The 15,950-nt window shown below is 39.1% G+C and overlaps 1 protein-coding gene across 1 annotated transcript in view; it reads right to left on the bottom strand.

Annotated features, from left to right (window-relative positions):
- Positions 1-7,023: 7,023 nt before the first annotated feature.
- The window catches only part of ACBD3 (acyl-CoA binding domain containing 3), a 38,609-nt gene continuing 29,682 nt past the window's right edge, over positions 7,024-15,950 (bottom strand). The window contains exons 6-8 of the mRNA XM_069545482.1: positions 14,965-15,151; positions 12,587-12,871; positions 7,024-8,909 (exon numbers count right to left, since the gene is read on the bottom strand). Coding sequence (XP_069401583.1) covers positions 8,698-8,909; positions 12,587-12,871; positions 14,965-15,151 — 684 coding nt within the window. The 3' untranslated portion in view covers positions 7,024-8,697. The remainder of the gene's footprint in view (positions 8,910-12,586; positions 12,872-14,964; positions 15,152-15,950) is intronic.

Genomic DNA, 15,950 nt, shown 5'->3' on the forward strand with positions numbered 1-15,950 from the left:
CAGTAGTTCCAATGCAGGGGACGGAGGTTCAATCCCTGGTCGGGGAACTAAGTCTACTAAGCCTGCAACTAGCCAGCACACTGCAACGAAGACACCGTGTGTCGCAACCGAGACTTGATACAGGCACGTAACTTAAACAAACAGGTCTTAAATATAAAACTATCAAACTATTAGAAGCAAGGGCTTCCCTGGTGGCTCAGACAGTAAAAAACCCACCTGCAGTGTGGGAGACCTGGGTTCGATCCCTGGGTTGGGAAGATCCCCTGGAGGAGGGCATGGTAACCCACTCCAGTATTCTTGCCTGGAAAATCCCATGGACAGAGGAGCCTGGTGGGCTACAGTCTATGGGGTCACAAAGAGTCAGACACGACTGAGTGACTAAGCACAGCACATCAGAAGCAAACTATAGATAAATTTCATGACCTTGGATTTGGAAGTAGATCCCTGTATTTGATACCAAAAGCACAAGCAACAAAAGAATAAGATAAGCCAGACTTCATAAAAAGTGACAAAAGTTTGTGTGTCCAAGGGACATTAACAAGAATGTGAAAAGACAACTTCGAGAATAGGGGAAAATATTTAAAAATCGGATAAGGGTTTAATATCCAGGATTCAGAACAAACTCTTAAAACTCAGACACAAAAGACAAACAACTCAGTTTAAAAATGGGCAATGGAGGGACTTTCCTGGTGGTCCAGTGGTTAAGATTTCGCCTTCCAATGCAGGGGCTGTGGGCTCCATCCCCAGTCAGGGAGCTAAGATCACACATGCCTCACGGCCAAAAACCAAAAACAGAAAGTAGAAGCAATACTGTAACAAATTCAATAAAGACTTAAAAAAAAAAAAAGAGGGCAATGGACCTGAATACACCTTTCTCCAAAGAAGATACAGAAATGGCTAACAAGTACTTAAAAGAGATAACCAACATCACTGGTCATTAATAGAATACAAATTTCAAAACCACCGTGAAATACTACTTCACATCCACTACGATGGCCTTAAAGAAAAAAGAAAAGAGAGGTTGTGGAGAAACAGGAACTCTCACGTGTTGTTGGCGGGAATGTAAAATGGTACTGCCACTGCAGGAAACAAATGTGGCAGTTCCTTAAGAAGTTAAAATTCTCGTGTGATGCAGCCATTCTCCTCCTATATACCCAAAAGAACCAAAAATATTCAAATAGATACTCGTTCACAAATGTTCATAACAACATTATTCACAACAGCCAAAAGGTCCATCAACAAGTGAAGAGATAAACGGTGGTATATCCATACAATGGATTAGCATTCAGCCATAAAAAACACTGAAGTACTTGATATATCCCATATATAACTCGGATGAACATTGAAAACACGCTTTGTGAAAGACACAAAGCATCACATATTGTATGATTCCTTATATATGAAATATCTACCAGGCAAATCCATAGAGACAGAATGGATTAGTGGTTGTCAAGCTAAAGGGATGGGAGGAGCAGAGAATGGGCTCATTTTTTAACAGCTATGTGTGTTCTTCTGGGCAGATGGAAAAATTTTAGAGGCACTGGCTGCACACTCTAAGCATCACTGAATCACACATTTTAAAATGATTACATGTCACTGAATTGTATACTTTACAACGACATATATATTTATAAAAAAGAGTAAAGCTATTGTGTATTTTTTTGTTGTTGACAACCAGTGCTTTTAATTACATTTTAAAACAGCATTCTGAGCTCTGCCTATGGCTCAGTGGAGACTAAGAAGCGTGAAGCAGCCAGGCTATTATGTATTGATAGATTATGAAAGTAAATTTTTAAGTTGAAAAAGCTGTCGAGTATATACAGTAGGGGAGAATTTATAAATATGTACTTATTTACTTGGTTTTACAGAACACAAATGAAACTTGTAATATTGCTTGCCATCAGAGAGCAAGGTGAGTGGCTGGCGACAAGGTAGAAGTATTTTTTATATAAGCTTGTACCTATATATTGGTGTACCTTTTGTATTTTGAACCATGTAAATGCATTAATATTAAAAAAAAACTAAGAAAAATAAAATTAACATGGAAAAGCGAAGCACAAAGCTAATCAAAACAATTTTGAAAATTAAGGGGAGATGGGACCTTCACTCTCTCAAATATTTAGACTGTGTAAGACTAGACCAAAAAACAAATAGAGAAAGGTCCCCAAACAGACAAATACACTCACAGTATGAATACATACATATGTTTTGTCTCTATGTATCAGACTTATATAAACAAATAAATATAAAAATTCACACAGGGTAACTAGTCTATGAAAGATAGTAGAATAATCTTAGTTATCCCTATAGTAAAATAAAGCAGTAATTCCTGCTGCTGCTGCTGCTGCTAAGTCGCTTCAGTTGTGGCCGACTCTGAGACCCCAGAGACGGCAGCCCACCAGACTCCCCCGACCCTGGGATTCTCCAGGCAAGAACACTGGAGTGGGTTGCCATTTCCTTCTCCAATGCATGAGAGTGAAAGCGAAGTCACTCAGTCGTGTCCGACTCCTAGCGACCCCATGGACTGCAGCCCATCAGGCTCCTCCATCCTGGGATTTGCCAGGCAAGAGTACTGGAGTGGGGTGCCATTGCCTTCTCCGAGTAACTCCTGCCTCACACCAAAAATAAATTTCATGTGTACTTGAGACACAAAACACATTTTAAAGAGAATCTTTATAGCCTCTGGGCTAAGGAAAACGTCTTAAAGTGGATACAGAAAACACAAACCATGAAAGTTTAATAAATTTAAAGTAAAAATTTCTAAATAGTAAAAGCACAAGATAAAGGATATAAATATGCACTTCATAAATGGCCAGTAACATAAAGAGATGCTTATCCTCACTGGTTATTAAGGACATGCAGTTAAACCACACATAAGGTTTTAGTTTTACCTCCATCCAATTGGTAAAATACCAAAATCTGACAATTGTCACTAAAGATGTGGAACAAAGACACCTTTTTATATTGCTTTTGGGAATTTAAATTGACACAATCATTTGAAGAATAATTTCACGTCATCTAGAATAGTTGCAGAATAGTTGCAGATTCATGCAGCTTAAGACTTAATTCTATTTCTTGATATATACACAAGAAACTGTTGTATATGAGTATAAACAGACACATACAAGAATGTTTATAGTGGTGGAAACCTGAGAACAACCCTAAATATCCAAAAGCAGGAGAATGACTCCATGGTGTTATATAGTATCCACATGACGAATTTCTCTCAGCATAGAGCTATATGAAGCTAATCACTAAAATAAAATGCAGATCAGAAAAAATAAACTATCCAATGATATCATTTTATATAAAATCAAAAGCATTCTGCAAAAGCAAACTATTTTGGCAACCAAACCTTTCCGGCAACACACAATAATTATAAAAGTCATATGGAATGATAAACACCAAAATTAGAATTATAATTATCTCTGGGAGCAAGAAAGAGGAATGGTAATCACGCAAGGTACACAGGGCTCAACTCCTTCATTCATGTTTTATTACTTTGGCAAGATCTGAAGCAAATAAGGTAAAAGGGCACATGTGACCAAAGGGGGTTGTAGCTACATGAGTACTCACATTATGTTCTATATTTTAATGTACACTAGAATTGTATCATAACTGAAAATGAGAAAAAAAGATCAGAAGGAAGATTCCCAAATGATAACTATTATTTCCTGGTTGTAGGTTTATAGTTTTATTCTTTTCCCCTATGCATACTATCTAAATCTTCTATAATAAATGAGTATGGCATTTATAATGGAAAAAAAAAATCAACGAAAGTTATATACTTTTAAACTCACCTGGTAAATTCAAGACTGCTAACTGTCCACTAGAATCCATTTCTTTTTCCTAATAACCACAGACAAGAGTGCCCAGCAAGAGACATTGCAGCTAGAGGAGGCCATGTAACTAAGTACTTGCTAATGGAAAATGATCCAGGAAATAAAGGTTTTGCCCTTCAAATTAGGCATGAGTCCCATCCCCCTCCCCCGGCTGAATCAGGAATGTGATCCCTGCAAGCCTGAGTCAGCCATGCACACAGAAACAAGACCGTCCCTCAGGACAACGGAGCACTAACATTAAGAATCTGGGGCTCTGGGAATGCTGGAGCCCACCTGCCTGGCAACATCTGCCTTCTCTGGCCTGTTTGAGATAGCAAACTATCTTTCTTGAACTACTTTATTTTTGAGTCTCTGTTGCCCCAGATTAGCCAGTATTCTAATTAATAATGGCAGGAAAGACAACTTAAAGGTTGTACCTTCCATTTCTTCTCTTTAAGTTACCATTTAAGAACAAAGAACTGTCTTTTAGAAAGGCCATCTAAAAACTATATTAACAAATCAGTGGCTGAATCTCTACCAATTAATCTAGAAATTAATGAAGTATTCCAATGTAAATCCCCAATAAGACTTTTTCATGAAATACAACCACCTAAAGATTAAATTCATATGGAAGAAAGGTGCAAAAATAGCCAAGAAAAAGTATCAAAAGAACAGAGGAGATTTACCATGTATCAAAATGTATTTTAAAACTATAGTAAAGTATAGTATTAGCACACAAATGGCCAAATAGATAAATGGAACAGAATTCAGAAACAAACTCATATATATATGGAAATAACCAAAACATAAAGGAAAAAACTCAATAAAACTGACAACATAGTTTATAACATCTACGACCAAACAGACACATACACACAAAAAAACCCACCATAAACAAAATTAACAAACCAGCAATAAACTGAGAGAAAACACTTAGATATAATGTATGATCAGTATATAAACTGTATTTTTAAATGCTAATAAATCAATATAAAATTACCCAGTTGAAAATGGGTAAAGGATATAAACAGGCAATTTATAGAAGAGGAAATACATATAAGCAATAAAAATAGATGCTTAATCTTACTAGTTAACTGGGAAATACACAAAATTTCATTTTTCCCCATCAGATTAACCAAAATTAAGTCTGATAAAAGAGAAAAAAGCAGTATTCTCATACATTACCAACCTTAGTGTATTAGAGGGGAAAGTAGTCAACCACTTGGAAGCACCATTGGTAGGGTCTATTAAAATTAAAAATGCACAAAATTTATCCAGCAATACCACTACTTGGTATCTACTCTTGAAAAAGTGATGCACATTTGCAGAGACATATAAAAGAGTGTTCACTGGAACATCATTTATAATAAAAAGTTGGAAGTAACTGAAAAACGTTCACTAACAAAAAACAGCCAGAGTCACTCCAGAGCACACACAGCAGGCTGAGAGAACACAGGAGACCCATACTAAACTACAGGAAACATTCTCCAAACACAACCTGAAAAAATAAGCTGCAAAGTGTAGACCTTTTGGAAACATGTTTACATTTCTGTATTTTGCCATGCTCCCCTTTCAAAAAAGTCATGTTATCTGTCATATTAATGATCTTAGAAAAGGGTAAAAATTGCTATAATTGTACAGATATGCCAGAAAGGTTTAAAAAAAATCAGCAACTGTGACCGAATTTGTACTTGCTCTTTTCAGAAACAGGTAAGTCACCAGTTCACTGCAGGGCTGACCTGAGCCACCACACACAAGCTTTCAGCACAGATGAGTAACTGCTGTTTATACTTTACCTACGTTTGGACTGCCTGAGTCCAAATGCCAATGTCAGTTCTGGAAATGCCATCCACTTAGTTTTCTGGTACAAAATTAAGTACCCTAATCAATTCACACCTTACAAGTGGCATGTCAACTAACAAAAATAGAGTCAGTGCCTCCATCTTTAATTATAAAACAAATCAGGTAACATAGTAAGCATCTGAAAAGTGTAACCTACTCAAAGGTGTTGAAGTAATGATTAACTTGGTCTTAAAAGACTCTCAGTAAGAAAGCTGAAGAACCCTAGGCAAATGTATGGAGAAGCCAGTCCAATATGGGCTCATAGACGTTTTTACGGTCAAGGCTCTCTGCAGCATGGTTTCCAAGATGTGCTCACGTATCAACAACTCTCTTTAATTGTTCCATGATCTGCCTTCATGGTAGCAACAAACTACACAGGGGGAAAAAAAAAGGTGGTAACCACCTCAGTGAGCGTCTCCGAATTTCCAAAGCGGAAAAAAACCTTAATGTCCAAGTCTCCTGACATTTCAGTGGGGTCATTTTAAGAACAGCCTGTGGCATTTCACATCACACTGACTGTGGCATGCCTCGCACTGCTGGCTTCCCCAGGCGCTGCACCTAAGGAGACACTTTAAAGTAGCATGTTCCGTCTTCAAGGAGTATGCTATACCAACAGTTTGACAGGGGAAATATAGTAAGTCATTTAAATTACAAGTCGGTTGTCTTCCCTTCCATCAAGAAATCTAGGGATTCCCTAGTGGTTCAGATGGTGAGCATTCTGCAGGCAGTGCAGGAGACCTGGGTTCGATCCTGGGATGGGATGCCACTTGCTCCAGTGTTCTTGCCTGGAGAAAACCATGGACAGAGAAGCCTCATGGGTTACAGTCCATGGAGTCACAAAGAGTCCGATACGACTAAGCAACTAACACTTTCACAAGCTACAGGACACTTTCGAAACAAAAGTCTGAAAAACTGTTAACCCATTTTAACAAACTAGGGTAATCCACAGCAGAAACAAAATAATCAGCCAACAATAGTTTGTTATTGTTTAACTTTTTAAAACAGACCATTTAAAACATTTCTTTTCCTCCTACCCAAATGATGAAATACAGAACTGAAGCTTCAAAGAATAACTATATTAATGAAACATCAACAAGTTACAGATAAACATTTTAATTGATTAAATATATTATTTTTAAGGTCTTTTGGAAATCGCACTTGTAATATTCTATTCGACAGCCAAAGGCAATAAAAAAAGTTTAAAACCAAAAATGTTCTGACATGAACATGTGACAGGAATTGCTGCTATGTGAAGTAACATACACTGCTCCCAGGAACAATATTTTTAGAGAATAATTCATCTTAACATGTGCAAGGACAAATCTGTAATCAAAGGCTGGAAGAAATATATATTAGTGCCTGCTTTTTAAAAGTTTATTTTACATTTTAAATACAGTATTTTCTCATTTTAAAAAAAAAAGCCAGGAGGTGCCTAACCCCATGGTTTCTATACCATATACACAAGAGCTGATGGACAATGGGACAAACCTTCTGAGTGTAACAAAATGAACACCTATAAACTGGGACTACTGAATTCAAATTAAAAAACACAAATTAAGCACTGCTTAGGAGAAAATAATCCAGTTTCCGAACAACCAAAAGAGAACAGAGTTAGATATGTACAAAACCAGGTATTAAAAAACAACAAAAAAAAATGCAGCACACACAAAAAACAAACAGCCCCTTATGTAGTGAACTGTGTATACCGCAGCAAGGAAACCCTCCTACAAGAAGTGATTTACGATCAAAAATTTTTAAAGTCTAAGTATTTCAGTAACAACATATAATAACAACATTATGTGTATATTGCCATCTTTGTAATTTTCTATCTATACCATCCTTCTGAAAACAAGAATCTCTAGACTAGTCAATCACTTACACAAATTTGAGGCAATTAATCCATATTTGTTTCTAGTAAGGAAAACAAAGATGTACCTCCTTCCATCAGTGAAGACATAATACAGATTAAAGCTATAAAAAAAATTTAAGCATGGCCATATGCATTTCCAATTCTTTCTATTAAGTAATTCCCAACTGGGATCATGTAGGATATGTGCCTAAGTAGTATCAAATCAAAAGAAAATGGACTATCTCTGGCAGTGATTTCCATATTAGTGCAGTGTTATTCACCATACACTGAATTATATTTAAATGAGCTTATATATTTTAATTCAGTAGGTGTCAATTTGTTTACAAAATCCCTAACTATATGCTTGTGTAGAAAACAGTTTCAACTTGAGATGCTCAAAAAAAAGCTAAATAAAGGTAAATCAAGACAAAAATGAATTCCTTTTTTTGCTTTGCTACTGGTAGCATACATACCAGATGAGGAGAAAAGGGCCAAGGGTTTGTGGAGGCTTGCTAATTTGCTAAGATGGATGTTTTCAGTGTTCTATGTGTCTTGATACTTCAATTATCAATTAGGTTTGAACATTCTATATTAAGATTATTCAGAAAATAATTATCTGTAACATAGCTCTGAACTAAACAGCAGTACCCAAAGCAAAACAATCTGGGTCACTCAGACTAAGATCAAATTGAGGCAATTTCTTTTCTATTACCATCTGTGACACCTTAAGTTTCAAAAATGGTGACTTTGGATGAAAGTGAGATGTACCTCATGTAGACTATTACAGGACTTCAAATCAGAGGGCACTGTAAAGAACTATGGGCTCTCAGAAAACACATAGAGCAGGCAGCAATGGACTAGCCATCAGCCAGGTGGGGTCAATGTTGAGCTGTTTTATTTTGGAGACTTTGAAAGATTTAACACGTAGCTCGTGTAACATCAGCATCCACTCGTGACTCTGCTGGTCAGCACCGAAGGGCTGGATGAGTCTGAGGAGTCCCTTTAACCCCAAAGTACTAACGCTCAAGAGTTTCAAGGAAATCCTGATTCCCAGCAAGAGTCCCAACCCATGAGACCAAAATCAACAGGGTAAACACTGACTGCAATGCTCCACAAAAGTCAAAGAAATTTCCAAATTAAATGCCATCTTCTGCTCAACCCTAGACTCCAGACTCTGTAACAACTTTATCTAGTATAATAGACTCTGTAGTAGACTGACTTTGACCTCCACAAAGAGTAGGAGTTGTCAAACTTGAGGAGGTAGACTCCTCTCCCTGGATACTGGTGGCTGCCGGCGTACACCTCCTCATGACAGTCCCGCCGGTACACAGGCACAATCTCATCCAGCACGGGCTTGTTGGCATTCTTTTTGGCCTTCTCTTCAGGACTGATGTTCTCTGTGAAAGAAAACAGAGACACGTCAGAGTGAAGAGACTCAGGAAAAGCACACGTCTGCCTCAGGCATTTTCAGCTCCATCCTTTCTTTGAGAAATTGCTCATTAGGAATTTTCTCAATCTATTCTACAACTTATGGGCATGTGAATGTGTACTGATTCCTTCTTGTATCTGAGCAGCTGCTATGTACCAAGCACAGCACTTTCTGGGCCCTGGGAGCCCAGTGGCAAGCATCTGGTGGCGGCAGCAGTCAGCAGCCTCCCTCCCTCTGTACTTGAACCACTGTTCCCCTTCCACATCCCCCTCACTGTTCCCCTTCCACATCCACTCAGTTCCTAACTCCTCCCAACAGGTAGGGCATCATTCCTCTGAGTAAGACCACGGAAAATGCTGCTGTGACCCTCTTCTTCCCAACAATATGGACGTCCTCTCTTGTTTTGGGAATGGGGAGAAGGGAGCTTATGAGGACTATTATTTTCTACTGATCTTAAATACAAAGAGAGAGGATGCTATTTTCTTAAATAAAATGAGAAAGACAGAAAAGAGGTAGACATTCAGAGAAAATTCAATCACTTTCACTAGGCCTGTCTAACCCAAAATAGGCTTTGATTCTAGGTTTGCCCCAGGTTAACAGTTTTTTGAACTGTAATGATATGAGGTTAGGAAAAAAAGACCTGCAGAAACCCGTAGGAATGAGAACTTATGAACCAGCTGAAAGTCTTAGTTTAACATAGTCATATAAACAGCCTCAAGGAAAACTGTTGTTTTTAGTCTCTTTTGAGACCCCATGGACTATAGCCTGCCACACTCCTCTGTCCATAGGATTTCCCAGGCCGGACTACTGGAGTGGGTTGCCATTTTCTCCTCCAGGGGATCTTCCTGACCCAGTGTTGAGCCTGCATCTCCTGTATTGACAGGCAGATTTGTTACTACTGAGCCACCAGGGAAGCCCCTCAAGGAAAACATATCAAGGGAATATTTAGCATAGATTTTTAAAGACTTTCAGGTTTGCAATATGGCAGAATGAATTACAGGCACATGAGTCAATTATATGATGACTGTCAATGGTCACTATTAGGAATTTAAACCAGGAAGGTCTAAGAAACTCTCAGCCTAGAGGAGCTTAAGGAGACTTGTTACTACAATGCGGCATCCTGGACGGGATCCTGGAACATTCAGAAAAACTAAGGAAATCTGAAGAAATATGGACTTTAGTTAATAACATATCAACACTGGTTCATTAGCTAAGATGAATATAGCATGGGACAAGGTAAGATGTTAACAATAGGGAAAAACTGGGTTTCAGAACTCTTTGTACCATCTCTTGCAATATTTCTGTAAATTTAAAGCTATTCTAAAATAAAAAGTTTATTCAACAATAGTAGATGACAAATAGGCCCAATTGCTATTTTATCATAGCAATACTACTTAAAATTAAATGTCCTTCATTTGCAAATGAGAGATATAAGTCGTTCTAAGTACACACTATTGCCCATAAGGATATCCATGAAATAGATTACTGGGCCCATTAATTCAGGATCCAAATTTTGCTCAAAAATCTACAAAATTAAAGGTTATTAGGACAGATGAAAGATGCATCCTTCTTCAATCTAAGCAAAGACTTGGGACCTAGAAACAATCAAGTGGAGAATTATAGCAGAAGGATGGATTATCCATCATGTTTTCCTCAGAGAAAACAAACTCCTCCATCTTTCAAGACCTAATGAAGAAAAACTAAAACAACAAACAAAAAACTGGACTTTGCTTCCACCTTAAACCAAGCTGAAAGGACCCCACACAAAACAAAATACAAGATGTGGATAAGACCTGGCAGCACAGCAGCCTCCACAAGGAGGCACGTGGCAAACAGAACCATTTTGAGTTAAATCTTCACTGCTGTTACTTTTTTTTTGGGGGGGGGGGAGGGGGACGTGGCCCTGGCATGTGGCTTGTGGGATTCTCAGTTCCCTGGCCTGAACCTGGACCATGGCAGTGAAAGCCCAGACTCCTAACTACTAGGCCACTGAGGAACTCCCCTCACCGTTGTTACGAGTGCAGAGGCTTCAATGGGTCAGTTTTAGTTGCAAATCACGTTACAGGTAATCATGACGGGTAATGCCACTTTCCATTTGAGGCTATCATATATTAGTGCAAAGGTCAAAGATGTCTAGCTTCTCACCTTGAGTGAGGCACTGAACCCTAGCCATTTTGATCAATGCTCTTCCCAACAGCAATAACACAATGATAATCAGCTGAGGGGTCAGACTACGAAGTATCCTGCTTTAAAAGCTCTCAAGCTTACAAACCAGGAGAAATAGATTACTTCAACCCACTTAATAGAGAATTCTCTTATTATTCACAAAGCTCTTTAAAAATACAGTAATTTGCATATACTAAAAGCTCCCCTTCCCAAGCATGTGCAAATCACCTGATTGTAAGGAGCCCCCGTGTGCATCAGAAAGACTAGTAAAGGGCTCAGTCCTGTCCTGATGCTGCTGAGGGGCACCTGAGACAACAGAAGCAGCGCCTGCCCTGCACACTCAGGTCTCTCTGGTTTCTTTTTTCTCCCTACTTTGACATTTTTTTGGTCTGGTTCAGTCAGCAGTATTCACGTGCAATGCTCTCCCTTGCTGGTGGTACTCAGAATAAAGACTGCTGAAAACAAAATGCTAAAAGAGAAAGCAGCTCCTAAATGACACTGGCCCATGTGTGTGTGTTGCCAGACACGACCTGAAGGGGCTCAGAGTATCTTGGTGATATAACCGAATCACCAAGATTCAGCTTGTCTATCAAAAGCGGACTGAACTTTTAGCCTCCCTCCATGTACCTTCAACAACTACCTCTTTAAACGTATCCCAGTGTAGTCTCTGTGATTACCTACACTCTTCAATATGCAGTTCATTTATAAGTCACCTGAAAGGTTAGTTACGGTCAAGAACTGAAGGTGCTTTCCCATTCTCCCAGTCAGGGCACTCCTTCCATATTACTCAATCAAGTCAATAAATATTTAAGTACTTATTAGGTGGATACCAAAGCTCTGTGTTCTAACTTTTCTGGATAATAACAAAATTAAGAAGACTACTTTCTCAATCAGTAAGCAATACATTTTACAACCTACTTCCTAGACCAAGATAGTTGTTTTTGCTTACACAAGACATGCGGGATCTTAGTTCCCCAACCAAGTATTCAACCTGTGCCCCTTGCCTTGGAAGCCTGAATCACCAGGGAAGTCCCAACATCAAGACAGCTGAGACGGTCACTGGAAACATTTGATTTTGTCTAGTTAGAGAAAATACATCTTAGAATAACAACCTAAAAAGCTGATATCAGAAATATAAATTCCAGAGTTGGGAGAATTTCTTGCTTGCTCTTTTATAATTTTTCAAAATGACCTTGCATATTTGGCTTTTCAACACACACGGCTGAAAAGTGTAACAGCATTCAGAAAGCAGTAACATAAACTGTCAAACAGACTTCCCTGGCATTCATAACAATTCAGGCCTCAATCACTCAGGAGGCTAGCTTCTCTCACAATCTTTTCAGCCCAAGGTCCCACCACTGAAACGTTTGATCCCTGTCCAGGAAGTTAATCAGGAAGCATGAGGTTGGCTGACATCAGAACTGCTACCATTTCTGCAAATGCACAACCCAGCTACTGAACATGGACCAATGGCTCTACCTTCCTCCTCCTCGTCGTCATCACTGGACTCACTGACATGCACGCTGACAGCAGTGTTCGGAGAGTCTGTCCATTCAAAATATACCCCAAACCCAATGTCATAATTGTCTGTAGCAAATTCCCAAAAGAGATACGATCCCTCTTCATGGGTGGGTACTCGAACAGTGACTACTTCTCCTCGGCCCACTGTAATCACGGAATCCGCATCCTGCCGAATCTTCTCTTTAAAGTCTTTGATCTGGGGTCGTGTCCACATGGATGGAGCTGCGATTACTGGAAGAGATTCTAAAGGCAACAGGAATTACAAAGGATAAAAAGGATGAGCCTTCACTTGTAGGCAACAATACCTACATAGGACCACCTGCCCAGCCAGGTGCAGGCACCAAGTGCAGTCTGGTCTACCTTAGATTGAGGACTTTAAAAGCCTCCCCATGGAATTCTCCCCCCAAATTCCTATATTTAATAACACCACAGGTATTCAGAAGTCAACGTCCCGTTTTAAGTAACAAATGCAAACCATATTCTTAACAAGGATTTTTTTCCAGTACTCTAACTGCATGTGGGCATGGAAGAATGACCTTGGAAACTTCCTAGCTGGAAACAGGGAAACATTCAAACAGAGAGAGCTCTGGACTTGAAATAAATTCATTTTTGGATGTGAACAAATGCTGGGCTTTGACAGACTCTGTCAGAAAAAAAAGTCTTGACCTTGGAGTAAACCAAAGCTCTAAGGGAGGGGTTACTCTAAGGAAACTCAGAGAAAACCTTGGATAGGAATGGAACTGCTAGCAACTGAGGAAAAATGGGTAATGTCTTGTTACTGAGAAATCTCTATGTGCACTCAACAGGTTTTCCAGAGTTATTCAGAGCCTTTGACAAAAGATTTATTTGAAAATACTGGCAAACTCTTAATAGGAAAAAAAGGGAAGAGAAGAATTAATCAAGGTATTTCAAGGTCTTTTCTGCAACTATTCTATTACTTGTTTTAAAAAGACAAGGAAACCAACTTTCTTATGAACTATACTACCATCATCTCTGATCAGTCACTGAAATGGTCTCTTATTCCTTCTTACTTGGGAACTGGTACTCTTGATTCAGACCTCTCAGCTTAAGTGTCCCTTCCCCAGGAAAACCTCTGGTAATCTTAACTAGCTTGTATCTCCATATTATGTGCTTTCACACTGTAATGGACTTTTCTCTCCACACAGTACTTACCAAAGCCACAATTTGCATTGTATGTGTGTTATTTTGCTTCACCCCTGTCGCCCAACACCCAGAAAATCTGGAACCAATTGTTGAATGAATAAATGAGCTGCCCGTGAAAAGGTAAGTAGACCTTTGAAAATCTAAATTATCTTACCGGTAACATGGTACTTCTGTCTCAAAAAATATACTGTGAACATATGGTAAGGAGCCTACAAGATGGCACCCAGTGATCCTCACCATAGGTATTCATGTACTTGTAAAGTCACCACTAAAAATTCACCAGGACCAACAGAATACGGCAACAGTACTGACGTATTCCTTCCAAAGCCAGGGCAGGAAGGACACTGCCACTCTTGCTCTGTTTCCCTCTGCATCATGCTCTCTAGAGGAAGCCAGCCACTGTGTTGAGAACACTCAAGCAGCCCTTTAGAGAGGCTCCATGGGGCAAGGAATTGAGGTCCTCCTGCAAATGGCCAGCATGAACTTGCCAGTCATGTGAGGGAACCACTTTGGAAGCAGTCTCTAGTCCCAGTCAAGCCTTCACATGAGGCTTGACCTCATAAGAGGTCAACACCATAACCTCATAAGAGACCAGAACCACCATCACTCAGTTAGTGTGTGTGTGTGTGAGTCTCTCGGTCGTGTCTGACTCTTTGCGACCCCATGGACTGTAGCCTGCCAGGCTCCTCTGTCCATGGGATTCTCCAGGCAAGAATACTGGAGTGGGCTGCCACTTCCTTCTCCAGGGAATCCTCCTGACCCAGGAATCGAACGCCAAGTCTCCTGCATTGTAGACAGATTCTTTACCATTTGAGCTACCAGGGAAGCCCACCACTCAGCTAAGCAGTTCTGCAATCCCTAACCCACAGAAACTGTGAGAGATAATAAATGTTTAATTAGTATTTTAAGCTGCTAAATTTGGGTACAATGTGTTACACAGCAACAAATAACCAGTATATAAAATAAGACAACCCAAAGGACATCTGATTTACTCTTCTAAACTATTCCAAGAGTCACCAGAAGCATCGGAGTCAGATTAAAAAGAATGAAAAAGCATTCAACTCTCACAAATATGTAATTGCTCTCAAAAGCTAATTAATCTGACTTTCTGATTTTTGCTGAATTTGTCTGAATTATAGTATCTGGATGGAAGTGCACATACACAACCATACCTTTTGGTCCATTCTCCAGGGCTTCTTCGGCGGCTTCTGGTTCAATCTCTTTTTCAGTGTTGTCAGTGTGGGTTTTGGCCTGTCCATTAATTGACATCATATCACTTGGTGTAGTTGCATTCACTTTTGATGATGTAGGAGAGGAAGCCCCAGCTACTGATACTTCCTGTTGTTTCTGTAATGCTGCCTATAAGTCAAGAAAAAGTGAAGACACACTGACCAGGAAGGCTAAAAATGGGACATTTACCCTGAGATGCATTCTGATCCCATCAGAATTTTTGCCTCATCAAGTAGCTCCAAGAAATTCAATACACTTTATCAGTTTTTATCCTATCTATAACGAATACTAGTATAATAATATTCTGAGGACCACATTCTTGTGTCCTAAAGGTCACTAGAAAAACTAGGAAAAATTAAAGTAGGTAGAAAAAATCATCCCAAATTATTATAGGTAAAAACTGAACATGGAAACATCTGTTCTTAAAACTGATAGATACCTTTACACATAGAAAAATTATCACAAACTAAAAACTGCTCATCAAGTAAAAAAAAATACTGACCTAAAAATTAAATAGGCTCATAAAATGGAGTTTGAGGTCAAAATAATTTCTTTTAAAAAATGCATCACTTCCCAATCAAAAAATGGGCCAAAGAACTAAATAGACATTTCTCCAAAGAAGACATACGGATGGCTAACAAACACATGAAAAGATGCTCAACATCACTCATTATTAGAGAAATGCAAATCAAAACCACAATGAGGTACCACTTCACACCAGTCAGAATGGCTGCGATCCAAAAATCTGCAAGCAATAAATGCTGGAGAGGGTGTGGAGAAAAGGGAACCCTCCTACACTGTTGGTGGGAATGCAAACTAGTACAGCCACTATGGAGAACAGTGTGGAGATTCCTTAAAAAATTGCAAATAGAACTACCTTATGACCCAGCAATCCCACTTCTGGGCATACACACCGAGGAAACCAGAA

Source organism: Ovis canadensis, chromosome 12 (assembly GCF_042477335.2).
Source record: "Ovis canadensis isolate MfBH-ARS-UI-01 breed Bighorn chromosome 12, ARS-UI_OviCan_v2, whole genome shotgun sequence".
NCBI classification, from domain to species: Eukaryota; Metazoa; Chordata; class Mammalia; order Artiodactyla; family Bovidae; genus Ovis; species Ovis canadensis.